This window comes from Tamandua tetradactyla, chromosome 4 (assembly GCF_023851605.1).
Source record: "Tamandua tetradactyla isolate mTamTet1 chromosome 4, mTamTet1.pri, whole genome shotgun sequence".
Taxonomy (NCBI): Eukaryota; Metazoa; Chordata; class Mammalia; order Pilosa; family Myrmecophagidae; genus Tamandua; species Tamandua tetradactyla.
The window spans coordinates 160,346,702-160,362,351 of NC_135330.1; the positions used below are offsets into that span (position 1 = coordinate 160,346,702).

Genomic DNA, 15,650 nt, shown 5'->3' on the forward strand with positions numbered 1-15,650 from the left:
AAGTGGACACAAAGGGTTTATAGTGTTTACTTTAATTCGTTTGTCTACATTTTCCAATATAAGCTAAGCTTTATGTAAACAAACACAGATATGAATAGTCATAATGTGGAAAATAACTCAAATATCACATTTGAGTAGTCATTTTTTTACATTACTCAACCCTGGTCAGTAATATTCTATGCTATTTTTTAAAGTTTGGAATAAAATAATACCTGGATAATGTTTTACATATGAGAGCATTTTTCCTCCAAAATTAGAATTACTAAAATAATAGGGATAAAATTAAAATCTGAAATGTCTCCTTTTCTTTGAATTCTATTCATTATAGATTTACTGATTCTAAAGCCTATCTTTAAACCAGGCCAGGACCACAAGTACTAGTACTGAGAGATTTATAGTAGCTGAAAATGTAAGGAAGGACAGTTTCTACCAGGCATACATTGACCACCAATCAGATGGGTTTGTGAACTGAGATATGAGGGAACATCTGATTGGAATAGTGAAAAGGGGTGAAAGGAAGGAAGCAGAAAGAAGCCCAATCATTGGCAGACCATTAAATTGAAAGTCTTTTATAAATGTTTATAGATAAAGTATGATTAACCTTAGAAACTATCTTATTGTAAAAGAGAGGAATGTTCAAGATTTGAGCTATTAATGCTAAATCTGAATACATCGACACTCAATAATGATTCTTTGCATGAGTGACCTCTATTGAAATCATTACCTTTACAAATATTCCATTTGATGCAATCTTGCTGTTGGTCTTCATCCTGTCATGCCTTAGACATTTTCTTTCATTGAAAAGCTATCATGCTTGCTTAAACTAAAAGAACTGAATAAACAATTTTTATTACAATAAACAAAAAAAGCTGTAGGAAGTAGAGGCATTATATACATTTCCGTAATGACTGGTTGATTTTCTTAATACTGTTTGATTTGTTTTAAGCCTTGAACACTTGGTCCAGTGTTTATTTTCACAAATGGGTTAACATCTTTGTTGAAAGTCATTTTTAATGCAGAACAATAAGTGCTTTTTCAGGTACATTTTTTACAAACTGGGAAAGCAATATTAGAGTTAGTTTTGAAAACCTAGCTCGATAACAGGTTTAAATCATTCTTTTTTAGAGAAGACTGCTTCAGAAAGGCTAATTTTTACCGGACTTTTAATGGTAGTATGTTGGGTTTTGTGGGTCATTGAAAAGTGAGAAATGGAAGTGTCTATCCTTTGTTTGGTTAGCCATGAATTTCCAGCTCATGACTAATATAAAATTCCCACCAGCGGGGTTTAAACACACAACCCTTGTCAAGAAAAGAATCCTCCCCAAGCAATCTCTAAGTATATTAGCATATTTTCAGTGCTCCTTTCAGTTTCTCTTTCCCATTATTTTCCCTGTTGCTCACCATCCCACTACTCATCTGAACCCTGTCATTTTGTTGAGAAAGTACTGTAAATCCTCTAATGAAGGGGAAATCATGCCACATGAACAAGTCCTCAGAAGATTTCTTAGGAGGAGGGGAAACCTGGAATCATTTAGGTAGAAAAAACCCTCTTTGAAAATGTTGCTGCTCTTTAGTCACAGGTTTCCGTAACGAGCAGGGGGTTCATGTGGGGTTCAGAGAGTAGACTTTATGAGTCAGTCTTCAGGAGAACATAGTCTTTCTTATTTAATCAAATGTGAATGCAGTGTGCTTCAAACGCTTTTATGTTCGTGATAAATGTGTCTTGTGCCATATATTGCATTGCTTTTCAGTGATATCTTCTCCCTCTTCTCCCATCTCTCCAGGTATCCCAAAGTCTATATAGAAAAGGACAAAGAAAATAGAGTTTGACTCTCACTTTAGCAAACCTAACCCTATACATTTAATTATATTTTTAAGTATTTACAATTAAAATAATATTGCTTTAGAGTAAAATAAACATTTTTCTATTCTAAAGATTAATAAAAAATATTTTGTAAAGTAGAAGACTTAAATGAGAATACAGTTAAATGATTAAATATAGATTCAGAATAGCATGGGAAAATAGTTCTTATCCGGAAACATGTAATTAAACATGTCTTCTAAGCAAGAGGTTGACATTTTAAATGTCTACTTCTTGACAACTGAGGTTAGACATCTTAACAGGGTTGAACCTACTCATTAGTGCCATATTAACCTTAATTTTGCCTCAGGCCATTACCAAGCAAACTGCACATTTGACCTTTGTTCTATGGAAATTTTCAAATAGTATGCAAGGCCCTGCTTTTAATTTGGATTTTGTATTATGTGTGGACTGATTTTAAGGATAAAAAATCAATACATGTCATTAAATAAACATGTGGCCTGAAACATTCCACACAGAAAAGCTCCATTTGAAAATAAGATTCTTCTCCAATACTTTTCCAGATAATTAGATTTGGTCAAATTAGAAATAGTGGCTTTTATATTGAAATGAAACAAAGGAGAAGTGATGTAATATGTGACAATTTATAAAAGTTTTAAGATTGAAACAAATTTCTACTATAACAAACCATGAGATTAAGAGGCATGACTTTTGAACATAGATCTCTTTCCAGCAACTTCTAATTAAGTAAAATACAAAATCAAATGTAGATCAGAGTCATATGTTTAAATGTGAATAGCTGTCTAGAAGGTCAGCAAAGTTTGAAACTTACGTGGTTGCCATCCTTCAAACCATATGTATGAGGAATATGTCAATGTTATAAATTAAAAATGTAAATTAGCTTGATAGGTAATGCTAATGCTGATATATATATAGGCTAAAGAATGTCATGTAGCTATAAAAAGAAGACTGCTATTTATTTGTTTAAAGGATTTCATGATATAATGTCAACTTAAAAAAGCCAATTGCATGTAATTTGTATAGCTTGGTCCCAATTGTTTAAAACCGAACCCAGCCATATATCTCTACCTCTATCTCTGTATGTCTGTCTGTCCATCTTTGGTTGATTGTTAGAATGCACATAGAGAAAGCTGAAGAAAGATACACACCAGGTTATTAGCATTGGTTATTTCAGGAGGGACCAATGGAAATACTATAGAAGGACAGTTATTAACTTGTTCTACAGTTCCTTTTAATTATTTTACTACTTGCAAAAAGATGTTACTTTTATACTTAAAAATTATTTAAGTCAATTATAATGGAATTGCCAATAGGAAGTGTTGCTCATTTTGAAAGTAGTAATAGGGCATTCTCATGTCAACAGAACTGGAAATGACAACTTCAGGGTGGGTTGCATTTCCTTTTATGTATTTTTATCGTGTGGTCTATGAGGAGACCTTTCTGGAACTGCTTGACCCAAGGGCATGGGAAGCAATAAGCAATAACTATGCAGGTCCATGTTTTACTCTTGCCTTCAGTAAGCTCAGGGCAAACAAGGTTGCAAGTAATGAATGAACAATTGTGCTACAGACTTCTCCTACTTTACTGTGCTCACAGAATGTATAAAGCTGGTCATTAGCCAGTGATCAGAATTTATCCCACTCCCTGCTTCCCACACCAGACCTTTTAGACTAGCAGAAATATATGAATAAACTCTGAACATTGCATTTTAAGTGCATGTTTTGGCAGGAAGACATGATGCATTCATGTTTTCTTATATAGCAATCTATTAATAAATGTGTTTTGTTAAGAATGTTTGTTATAAATATGATAATTTCCATGAAAATTTAAAAATGGATGGATATATTCACATTCAACTTCCATTTATCGAACATCTAATATCAGGCACATATTGCTGTGATGGAATTCTTTATGAATTAATTCATTCAACAAAGATGTTGAGGTGTGCATTGTACAGCCTGACTAAATCATAATTAAGTTCCTAGTCACAAGTTCTTTCACTTGTGTGGTTCTCACTTTGCTTAATTATGAAATAAGAAGGTTAAACTAAATCACTGGTTTTCAATGCGAGCTGTAATTACCTATAGGGTAGTTTTCAGAAAACACAGATGCCTGAATGCCACTCCAGATCACTAAATCCAGTTGTCTGAGGGAAAAGGGACCAGGCTTCTGTACAGTTTACATGTTTCCCTGGTGATTATAATGTGCAGCTAACACAGAGAACTGCTGAACCAGATGATTTCTAAGGCTCTTTCTAATTCTGTCTTCATAAAATACCTGTGATGTATTACTTATGATAGCTATCTTACATGGCATTGTGACTAAATATTGTGTCACTATTCATTTCAGAGTCACATATCAATCAGAGCTATTCTTGAGCCTGTTTAGTAGAATCTGGCACAGCTTGTGCTCCTACCCTTTAGATTTTCTCCATTATCTAATGTGACATACCAGAAAGTTATCTGATATTTCCCTATAATCTAGGAATAACCCCCCTAATTTAAAAGTTCCTAAGTCACCCGACATTTTAAGGACTTTACATTAACATTACCATTCTTTAAAAATGTATTTCTTTGGGTGGGCCACGTTGGATCAGCGGGTGGAGTTCTCACTTGCCATGCCAGAGACCCGGGTTTGTTTCCTGGTGCCTGCCCACGCAAACAAACAAGCAAAAAATGTATTTCTTATACAAGCTTCAAATTCTGTACATTCTGTAACAGCTAAAACTACATCACAGGGTGGTGTGGCACTGGCTCAGTGGCAGAATTCTTGCCTGCCATGCCAGAGACCTAGGTTTGATTTCCGGTGCCTGCCCATGCAAAACAAAAACAAACAAACAAACAAAAAAAACACTGCATCACAGCTAATCCAGCAAAAATTGTTGAGTGCCTGTTGAGTATCAGGCTGTGACCCAAACTGCAGGACTTTAAAGACAAAATGCTTGTCTTTAAAGAACATATTTTTTAATCTTGAAGGCACAGGCATGCGAACAGAATTATAATACCAGATAGCAAGGATTTTAGTACAGACTCAGACAAGTGCTGTGTGAGAACTGAGGATGACCCAACAAACTACACAGGTGGTTAGTGCACACGTTAAAAAGGAGGTCAAGCTTAAGCTAGATGTTGATTTAGATTTTAATTCTTCCAAAACAAGTAATATTGGTTCATGGAGAGACTTACTTCAAACTGGAAAAGGAGTTGTGGGCTGAGTAAGCTGGGACCTGAGTTCTGGATTCTTGTAACAGGACTAATGTAATTGGCTCTGTGGCGGTAGATGAGTCTTTAACCTCGGTGAGACTACAAGTGCCTTTACCCTTCTCTTTCCTGCCAATTCAATTTTTTTTTTCATATTTAGTATAGATCTTCTGGCCCTTCAGTGCAATCACTTTTGGAACATTATTCTTAATCCACGTGACATAAAAACTGCCAAACATGGGGTACAGAGTTCCAAATTAGGAGTGCCACTCAAATTTCTATTCTCACAAACCAAAACTTATGTCAACATTCACACAGACTATTAGTCTCAGATAATTTGTTATAGTTCAAAACTAACCACTCCTCTTTCTTCTCAGAATTTTGTGATCCATCAGATTTTCATTTTCTTTTTCCATCATTTTATGAGACAGCGGAAACTAAGTTATGATGTGATAGCTAACAATTCCAACATATCAGTAGTTCAGAACAATAAAATTGTGTTTTTCTTCACCCTCTGTACCCATTTTAGGTCAGCTAGGGTGCTGCTCAAATTGCACTTGCTTTGGGACTCAGAATGACAGGGCAGCTTCCATCTAAAGCATTGCCAGTCTTTGTGGCAGAGGGAAACGGAAGCTGGCCGAGCCACATTTGTTCTTAAAGCTTAAGCCTGGGATACACAGCACTCTGCATACATTTAATAGAACCCAAAGCAAGTTGGATAATTGAAGCTAATGTCAAAGATGTTGTGCCTAGAAGGTGAAGAATTGGAATATTTGGGAACAAGCCAATGACTATATATTCTTGTTACCTCCTTACCCTGCAGCCATAAATATTTTCAAATCTCGTCCATATTCAAGCAAACACACATACAAATAAAACTCCCTTAATTTTTCTTCTTGGGACTCTCCACTTTAAGTTTCCCACCCTCTACTCAAAACTCAATGTACTGCAATCTGGAGTCTACCCTTCACTTTAAATGCTTTAGTTAAGGTCAATACAAATGAAGGATATTTTCAGTATTCTAGTTAACCTTTAACAATGGCATTATACTAGTGTGGAGAATCTCTTTAACTTCCAATTCCCTCATTCTTTAGTTTTCATAACTCATTAACTTCTTTTTTCTTTTTTGTATGCTGTATGGTGGGGTCATATTTCATTCTTTTTCCATGTGAGTAGCCCATTATTGCAGCATCATTTGTTGAATTTTGTTTGTTTTTTTGGTTTCTTTGTTTTGTTTGTTTGGAAAGTACATGGGCCGGGAATCAAACCCAGGTCTCCCGCATGACAGGTGAGAATTCTCCCACTGAACTACCCGTGCATCCCTCATGACTCATTAACTTTAAAATGTCTTTCTTTCTGTTTTTTTGCATGGGCAGCACTGGGAATCGAACCCAGGTCTCTGGCATGGCAGGTGAGATCTCTGCCACTGCACCACCATCGCCCGCCCTAACTTTTAAAGTTTTATTCCTTTGCTTTTACTGCCTCTGAATCTCTTTGGTTTATTCTTTCTATTATTAATATCCTGAGAGAGTTCATTCATATCCGTGGATTCAGTAGATGATTAATGCATGCCACAGGACAAGTCCACTGAGTTCAAAGCCTTTTATTTAACAACAGACTTCAGTGATACTCACAGGTCCTGTACCTGCAGCATCTGTACCCCAGAACTGTATCTGCAGAAGAATTGTATCTGCATTTTTGACAAGGTGCTCCAGAGGGTCTTTGCATGTATTAAATTTGAGAAGTGGTGTTACTTTATTTCTCCATCTGGATGTTCCAAAGAAATCTCAAACTGAACATATTTAGAATGGAATTTATTATTTATTATGAATTAATTCTTTTACTCATTTATTAAGTTGATAACTGTTTATTGAGTCTTTGCCACTGCTCTATGATATGTAGTGGTGAACGAAGGAAAAAAACTAAAATCTCCACATGCCTGGATCTTTTATTCTGGACCATGGAGACAGATAAGAAACAATAAAAGATAATAAATAAGTACATTACACAGTATACTAGAAGTGATATATGCCATGGAAAAAAGAAAATATTGAACAGGGTGAGGGCAATCACAAGTATAGTGCAGTGACAATTGGGAAGGTCACATTTCTCTTCCTTTATTTCTTGTCTCTAAGAATGAAACAATCATCTGCTCTGTCACCTGAGGGAAAACACCTAGAAATTATCTTTAAACACTCACTTTGCCTGTCAGTTTTTTATTCCTAATGTCTTTCAAAGCTATCATTTTTCTCTGTGCGCACTAGCAGCTTCTTTTGACATCTTATTTTTTTTTCCTGTGAATTTCATTCAGAGCCCCTTAAGTGACTTCACTGCTATCTCTATTTCCACAATGCTGCCATAACAATTAGGTCACTTGCTTGCTTGAAAACTTTTAATGGTTCCCACTACCCTGTGAAAAAAAAAAACCCTGAAAAATCTTATGATGATCAATAAGGCTGATTATAATCTCATCTCTTCCTCTCTTTTTACTTAATTCCCACCAGCACACTGCCGACTAGCTAAACAAACTGCTCACAGTTTTCTGAAAACACAATATTCTCTTTCCTCTTTACCTTTGCTCAGCCCGTTTTCTTTGCATGGAACAGCCATCTAGCTGCTGCTTTCCTAAATCAAAATAAAAATGAATTATCAACTCTTTAGTAAATATTTCCTGATTTTTCTTCTGTCCCTCATGTGGCACTTCTTACAGTATGCTACTATTGCGGATTTTTACCAGAATGTGCATTCTTGTTTATCATTGAATCGCTGGTGCCAACACAAAACTTAGTAGTCAATAGTGTTAGTATTCTGTGATGAATAACTGATTGCTGACAGTATTTGGAATGAATGGAAATCATCTAGGATACAATAGGGGAGAAATTTTCAGAAAATAACACATGCAAAGGAATAAAGGTGTGTTTGAAGAAATAATAGCAATTGCCTCCCACTTGTGGGACCTTAAATTATGATTTGTGTTGCTGAAGGTGGAACTGGAGAGGTAAAAGGGTGCTTAATATAGCTTTCCAAGAAGTTTGGATTTCAGGCTGTGGGAGAATAGAGAGCCAGTCATGAATTTTAAATAAGAGAGTGCCTAATCAATGGAATATCAGATTTGAATTTTAAAAGATGGTTCTCATAGAGGATGGAAGATGACTGGAAAGAAAAGAGATGGAGATGTGTAGTCCTAGAGCAGAGATTCCAGAGAGAGGTGATAAGGGCTTGAGGTAAGGCAATCATAGTAGCACTTGGAAAGGGGACTTGAAAAAAAAATACAAATCTATCCTCAATATGATCTATTGATTGTGAGGAAGAAATGAAACTAGAGTGCTACCATTCACCAAGATTAGATAGGGAGGTTTTGGGTCCATAAAAATAACCTACTCAGTTTACACCATCAATTTGGAGGTCTCAATATATCAGCCATTTGAGACAGGCCTCTAAATTTCTAGAGGACTCTTTGATTCCAAACAGGTGATCATTTATAGTGAATAGAATTCAGGACAGGTTTCATTCATTAAACCCCTCTAGGAAAGAATCATTCTGCTACTTGAATTATGTTTTAGTGCTGTACGAGGATTGTTATTTGTTCATGCATTCCAGTTGGTGGGAATATAGTCTCTGTGAAAGGGAAATAGAGGTAACTGACTTAAAGTGGTTAAAAAAAAGTAATACTATCAGGAAAGGATGCTGGATTTTGTTGAATGCTTTTCCAGCATCAATCGATATGATCATGTGATTTTTCTCTTTCTATTTCTTAATGTGCTGTATTACATTGATTGATTTTATGTTGAACCATTTCCCTGCATTCCTGGTATGAATTCTGCTTGGTCATGATGTATAATTCTTTTAAGGTGGCCCTGGATTCGATTTGCTGGTATTTTGTTAAGAATTTTCACATCTTTGTTCATTAGGGAGATTGGGCTGTAGTTTCCTTTTCTTGTATTGTCTTTATCTGATTTTGGTATTAGAGATGTTAGCGTCATAAAATGAGTTAGGTAGCATTCCTTTTCCCCAATTTTTGGAAAGAGTTTGAGCAGAATTAGCATTAGTTCTTTTTAAAATGTTTAATAAAATAGTCCTGTGAAGCAGTTGGATTTTCTGGGCTTTACTTTGTGTGAAGATTTTTTTAATGATTTGGTTGTTGTCTTTACTTATAATTGGTTTATTGAGATCTTCTATTTCTTCTCAAGTCAGTATAGGTAATTTGTGTGTTTCTAGGACTTTGTTCATTTTTTCTAAGTTGTCTAGTTTGTTGTTATATAGTTGTTCATAAAATTATCTTCTGGATTTTTAAATTTAGTCATGTTCTGTGGTAATGACCTCCTTCTCATTTCTGATTTTGTTTATCTGTGTCCTCTCTCCTTTTTTTCTTCATTAGTCTATATAAGGGTCCATCAAATTTATTGATTTTCTCAAAGAACCAACATGTAGTTTTATTGATTCTTTTGTTCTCCAGCTTGTTTATTTTTACTTTAATCTTTATTATTTCTCTTCTTTAATTTGTTTTGGAGTTAATTTGCTGTTCTTTCTCTAAATTCTTCAGGTGAGCAGTTAAATCCTCAAGTTTTGCTCATTCTTGTTTTTTAATACGGGCATTTAGGGCAATAAATTTCCCTCTTAGCACTGCCTTTGCCACATCCTATAATTTTGATATGTTGTGCTTTCATTATCATTCATCTCCAGATTATTTATCAATTTCTCTAGCCATTTCTTCTTTATTTATTTGAGTGTCTTCTTCAATCTCCATATGTTTGTGAAATCTCTTGTTCTTTGGTGATTTTTAATTTCCAACTTTATTCCATTGTGATCAGAGAAAGTGCTTTGGATAATTTCAGTCTTATTAAGTTTATAAAGATTCTTTTTGTGTCCCAGCATATGATCTAACCTGGAGAACATTCCATGTATGCTAGTAAAGAATTATATCCTGGTATTTTGTGGTGTAACCATCTATATATGTCTATTAGATCTAATTCATTTATCCCATTTTTTAGTTTCCCTATTTCCTTATTGATCCTCTGTATGGTTGCTCTATCTACAGTGGAGAAAGGTGTATTGAAGTCTCTCACTATTACTGTTTCTATGTCGGTAGCTTCATTCAGTTTTTCCAACGTGTTCCTTGAATACTTTGGAGCTCCTTGACTAGGAGCATACACATTTATGATTGCTGTTTCTTTTTGGTGAATTGTCCCTTTTATTAATATGTAGTGTCCTTTGTCTCTTATGATGTCTTTACATTTAAAGTCTATTTTGTTTGATATTAGTATAACCACTCCTCCTTTTTTTAGTTACAGCTTGCATAGAAGATCTTTTTCCGTCCTTTCACTTTCAAGCTGTGTCCTTAAGTCTAAGATGCACTTCTTGTAAACAGCATATAGATGGATTATGTTTTTTTAATCCATTTTGCCAGTCTGTATCTTTCAATTGGTGACTTTAATCCATTAGCATTCAAAGTAATTACTATAAAAGCAGTTCTTCACTTTACCATCTTGTCCTTTAGTTTTTATTTGTCAGATCTATATATTATTTATTATTTTTGTTATCTCTTTTTTTCCCTTTAAATTACCATTACTCATATTCTTCAGTTCTCTGCCGTCCTCCTGTCTTTTTTTTTTTTTTTTCTCAGTTGACAGGACTCCTTTTAATATTTCTTGCGGGGCAGATCTCTTGTTGACTGGTTCTCTCAATCTTTCTTTGCCTTTGAAGATGCCAGTCTCTCCCTCAATTTTGAAGGGTAACTTGGCTGAATAAAGAACTCTTGGGTGAAAGCCTTTCTCACTGGGGATCTTAAATATATCATACCACTGCCTTCTTGCTTCCATGATACCTGTTGAGTAGTCTTAAGTCAGTCTTATGTATTTTCCTTGTCTGTAGTAGATTGCTTTTCTTGTGCTGCTTTCAGGACTTTTTGTTTCTCTTTAACACCTGAAAGTTTGATTAGTATGTATCTTAGAGTAGGCCTGTTCCGATGTATTCTATTTGGAGTTCAATGGGCCTGTTTGATTTGCATATTTATGTCTTTAATAAGGGTTGAAAAGTTTCCTCCAATTGTACCTTCAACTAACTTTCCCAATCCTTTAACCTCTCTTCTTCTGGGACATCAGTGATTCTTATATTTGTGTGCTTCTTGTTGTCCACAATTTCCTTACAATCTAGTTGCATTTTTTCCATCTTTCCGGCTATTTGTTCTTTTGTGCACTCTAATTCAGTTATTCTATCTCCTAGCTTACTTATTCTTCCTTCTGCTTCTTCACATCTGCTATCGTGTTTCTCTAGCATATTTCTAATTTGGTCTACTGTATTTTTCATTTCTGTGAGATCTGAGATTTTTCTATTTAGCCTTCTGAATTCTTCTTTATGCTCTTCTAGTGTCTTCTTGATATCCTTTAGTTCTTTATAAATATCCTTGAGCATCGGTTCATATTCTGTGTTCCCTCTGGAAGTTTGGTTTGGTCATTTGGCTGGGCCATTTTTGCTTGAACCTTCACTTGCTTTGTGGATTTCTGTTGTGTTCTGGGTATTTCACTACCTTAAAAAGATTATTTTGCAAGTTGCTTTCCTTCATTCATCAAAAGTTTTGTATTAAACTATGGTTCTTCTACAATATAAAATGAGATCCATCTATAGGAACTGATATGGAGAGGTTTTTGGACCTGCATAATACTAAAATATTGAAGTGCCATGTAATGCCTTTGATTTAATAATGCATATATTAAAATATATAGGATTAAATATTACATGTAAATATCAATAAAATTGTAGAAGCATTCACAAAATCTTAACAGTCATTCCCTCTTGGGAAGGAATTGGAACTGGAGATTTATCCCCCAAAGGCCAAGGGGGGCTTTTTTTTTTTGTTAAGTGATTGAATTTTTAATATTTTAACATAGTTTTATATCAGTGCCAATAAACTTATGAAGATCTTGTATAACTTAAAAAAAAATAATATTATTACTGCACTAGTAAGAAAATAAAGCATGTTTATTTTGATTGATCATAAGTTGATGTTGAGTCCCTTTCATGCTTCTTGAAGCCATTTTGTTATCATCACCTGTCTGGACAAGCTTTGCTAGGAATTTGATTAAATCTCTGCCAAACATTTGCCGAGGTGACATCTGACCTTCTTTATGAATTCAGATATTGCATACTGGAAAATCACACTCCTACAGATTAAAAGTTATTTACAGCTCCATCAATTTCCAAAAATAATTCTTTGAAAACTAAGAGAGAAAGAGTTAAAAAATTAATATAGTTCAGCACAGTACTTTCCTGATCAGATTTTATTCTTTTAAATTTGGTTGTTCAGGCTATAATTTAAGATTGTCCTCTTCTTTGATCTTAATTTTAAAGAAATTATTTTTTTTTAATTTCAAGGGGGAGCACAATTTCAAAATTGCTGCATTTCAACTTCTCAATGAATGAACTTCCCAAGTTCTCTTTCCTTCCAATGTTTTATTCTCCATCTCTTATGTCAGGGTAGTGGATTTTCAGTTCTTTCCCCAAAACATTTGTTTATATTTAAAAAAATTAGAAACTAAAGCCTTTAGAATTTGTTCTTTTGAAATACTAAGACTCAAGTTCTTGGGCTACCAAAGTCTCGGTTTTAAAACTCAAAAGCTTTAACTTAAAAAAGAAAATTTTTAAGAAGCTTGTTTTTTTGGTTGTTGTCGAATTTTTGTTCCCACAAATGATGGAAGAAAGTTGAGTAGTGTGAGAGGAGGGAAAAAAAAATGAACTTAGTATATTAATGTTATTCCTTCTTATAGCATCAAGTTCTGAATTTATTTTAATGCTTCTGAAACTTCTTAGATATCTTTTTCTATATTTAGCAAAGAAATATTACTTTATGTTCTTAGAAAGCAGAGAGAAGACCCAGAAAGGAAAATCACTCAAGTCTACTAAAATTTTAATTAGTAAATAATAATTAGTACACTGTAAGCCTTTGGCATTTTCTACATGGAAAGGTGTTTCTGTCACATAGATGCCAGCTACTAATGATAAATTTTTAAGAAAAGTATTTAAAATACATGAAAGCAAAGTAAGCAGAGTGAAAAAAAAGTGTACTAAATATTATGGATGCTAATGCATGCCATTTATATCAAATACTATTACGGATTTGGGGCATTAATTATTTTCTTTATTCTTCTTTTCAGAGAATTTATCAGCAGCCTTCGACTGTACAGGACATTCTATGGAGGCCTGGCTCATGAGCTCTGTGTTAATGAATTAGCTGCTACTGATGGACTACCCTGCTGGAATGGAGAAGATATAGTAAAAAGGTATTCATGTTTAGCAATCTGTGAAAATGTAGTGGCTAATTTTATCCTTTCTTTCTTTTCATGAATCTTGAATGGATTACTTCAGTTTTTAACTTTGCTGGACGGGTTAGAGTATCCTCTAACCCCTGCTCTTTATTTTGTTGTTAAAAAATCGGATTTTTTTTTTTTTAGGCATTTAAAAAATATAATAGAATCCTGTGGTGTTGTGCAAGCTCTCTTTTCTTTACTTACCAAACAATCCTAGTTCTTCAGTTAAGCGTCATTTGCCTTCAATCCAATCTTCCTTTCTTATCAAATTATCTCTCTCTTTTTTAGTTTAAGTCCAGCACAACAGAAAATGAGAATGTTTGGTGAAATGTGACTATCTATGTAAATATGGATCTGTGTCTCAGCAGTGAATGGTTATATGTCTCAGGATACCAATCCTGCAATTGTGTGTATTTGTATCTGCACAGTAGTGGGGGCATTTTATGTATATCTGTCTGAAACATTATATATTTGTATTTTGTCAATTCTTCTCAAACTAAGGACTTAGACTTGAGTTCTTCTTTTTTTTTTTTAGCCATTTAGAATTTCAGTTCCTCAACAATGTCTTTTCTGTTGTTTCCTGTAATTCATTGTACTCTCAAGTAATCTCCTGAGCTTCAGAATATCTTAAACTTTCTCTCAGTAATACATGATGGCAGTCAATAAAATTGGTTGGTGATTAGACTTTTCATTTACCAATGCTTGTGATTATTATAGAATGTAGGATAGTGAAGCTTTTTGTCGTGTTTGTATTCGAACCTGTTAAAAGTACACTTTATTTTGAGCAGTCTGCAAAAAGAAATGTGGATGTTGAGCTTTCTAACTTAAAAATAAGACTGTTCTTTATGAAGAGAAGTGGTTTAGTTACCATAGCATTAATGAGGTGATTTGCATTATTTAATAAATTAAATTCACTATGGTAAACATATACTATAATTAATTTAAAATATATATTTAAATAATAACTGCTTACTTGCCATTGAGTCACCATATTTGTCATAGTTAATATTTAGAGCTTTCCTGAGATAGTAAATGATTATTTTACAGTTAATATTTGAATATCTCATAGAGATTCTTGGATTTCACAGAAAAAAGTATTGAAGAAAGGAGCTATAATTAAATTTAAATAAAATGCTTGACTCACATGACTAGTTTTCTTTTTTTATTGTGTTCCTGGGATGTTGCAATATAAGTACTTTCTAAATATTTCTTTCTTGCTTTTCCTGAGACCAGTGATAGCGTGCATGATACTTGGAACTCTTATGGTGTTCATGCCAGAAAGATTTTTTCCCTCTGTAGATGTAGTAATTAAATTCCACTTTGACTTATTATTTCTCTTTTCAAAATGTTTATAAACTTGAATTTAACACTTTGGCGGATTAACAGTTTTTCTACAAGATTTAAATGAGAATGTCGTGGTCAGGGTTTTAAGGAGATCGGGTGATCAATCATCCATCTCACAACGGATCAAGTATGTCCCTGAACACATTCTGTGGTGATGTCCCCAGTTCTGAAATGGGGACAGACATACTCCGCAACTGGCCATGTTGGTTCTCTGATTTGTGGAGTAAGAACCAATTTGGCAGGAAAAGCCAATTAGAAGCTACTAGAGCAGCCCCTCTCTAGTAAAATAGTAAATCAAAAACAATACCACATTCCTGAAGGGATTTCTTTACTTCCGTAAAAATGGTCTAGCAGTTATCGGCTGTGAATAGTATTGTGATCTTCATGTGTGATTTCAGAGGCTTGCAATTAGTTAAGATAAATAATACCATCCAATTTTGAGGAAATACCAAATGAATATACAACTTATATACAACATTTTCATAGTGGGTTATAATACTTATCAAGTTTATTCTAAAGAAATTATGCCAAACACACTCATAGGATAAATTTGGGCCAAGATTCAGTTTATCATTCATTGTAAGAGGCAATCAATTATTTTGGCAAGGTTTCTTCTCCTGAAGGTATTTTATTTATTTATTATTTTTTATTTATTTAAATTTTGTATGCTGTATGGTTGGGGTCACATTTCATTCTTTTTTCCATGTGAGTATCCCATTATTCCTGCAGCCATTTTTAAGAAGTGATTGATAAATTTGTTTATATGTACAGATGTGCTGTCTTGAAAATGGAAACCATATAGACTATTTAGAAATCATGACAATTCTGTAAAATTGGACAAAATCACCTACATACACATTAGAAGTGGTTGGATTATTTGTAGATGGAAATGTCTCTGATACCTTTTGTGTTTAAGGAGTGTTTAGTTTTCTAAACACAATTTATTTTAATAGAGTCACTGAA

At 34.0% G+C, this 15,650-nt stretch overlaps 1 protein-coding gene across 6 annotated transcripts in view; it reads left to right on the forward strand.

The window, feature by feature from the left end:
• GPC5 (glypican 5) overlaps positions 1–15,650 on the forward strand; it is an 860,649-nt gene that overhangs the window by 422,694 nt on the left and 422,305 nt on the right. For all 6 annotated transcript variants that reach the window (XR_013174667.1, XM_077158527.1, XM_077158528.1 and 3 more), the window contains exon 5: positions 13,191–13,316. Coding sequence is in view for 5 of the 6 variants with exons in the window: in XM_077158527.1 (XP_077014642.1) it covers positions 13,191–13,316 (126 nt within the window). In the remaining variant the exon portion in view is untranslated. The remainder of the gene's footprint in view (positions 1–13,190; positions 13,317–15,650) is intronic.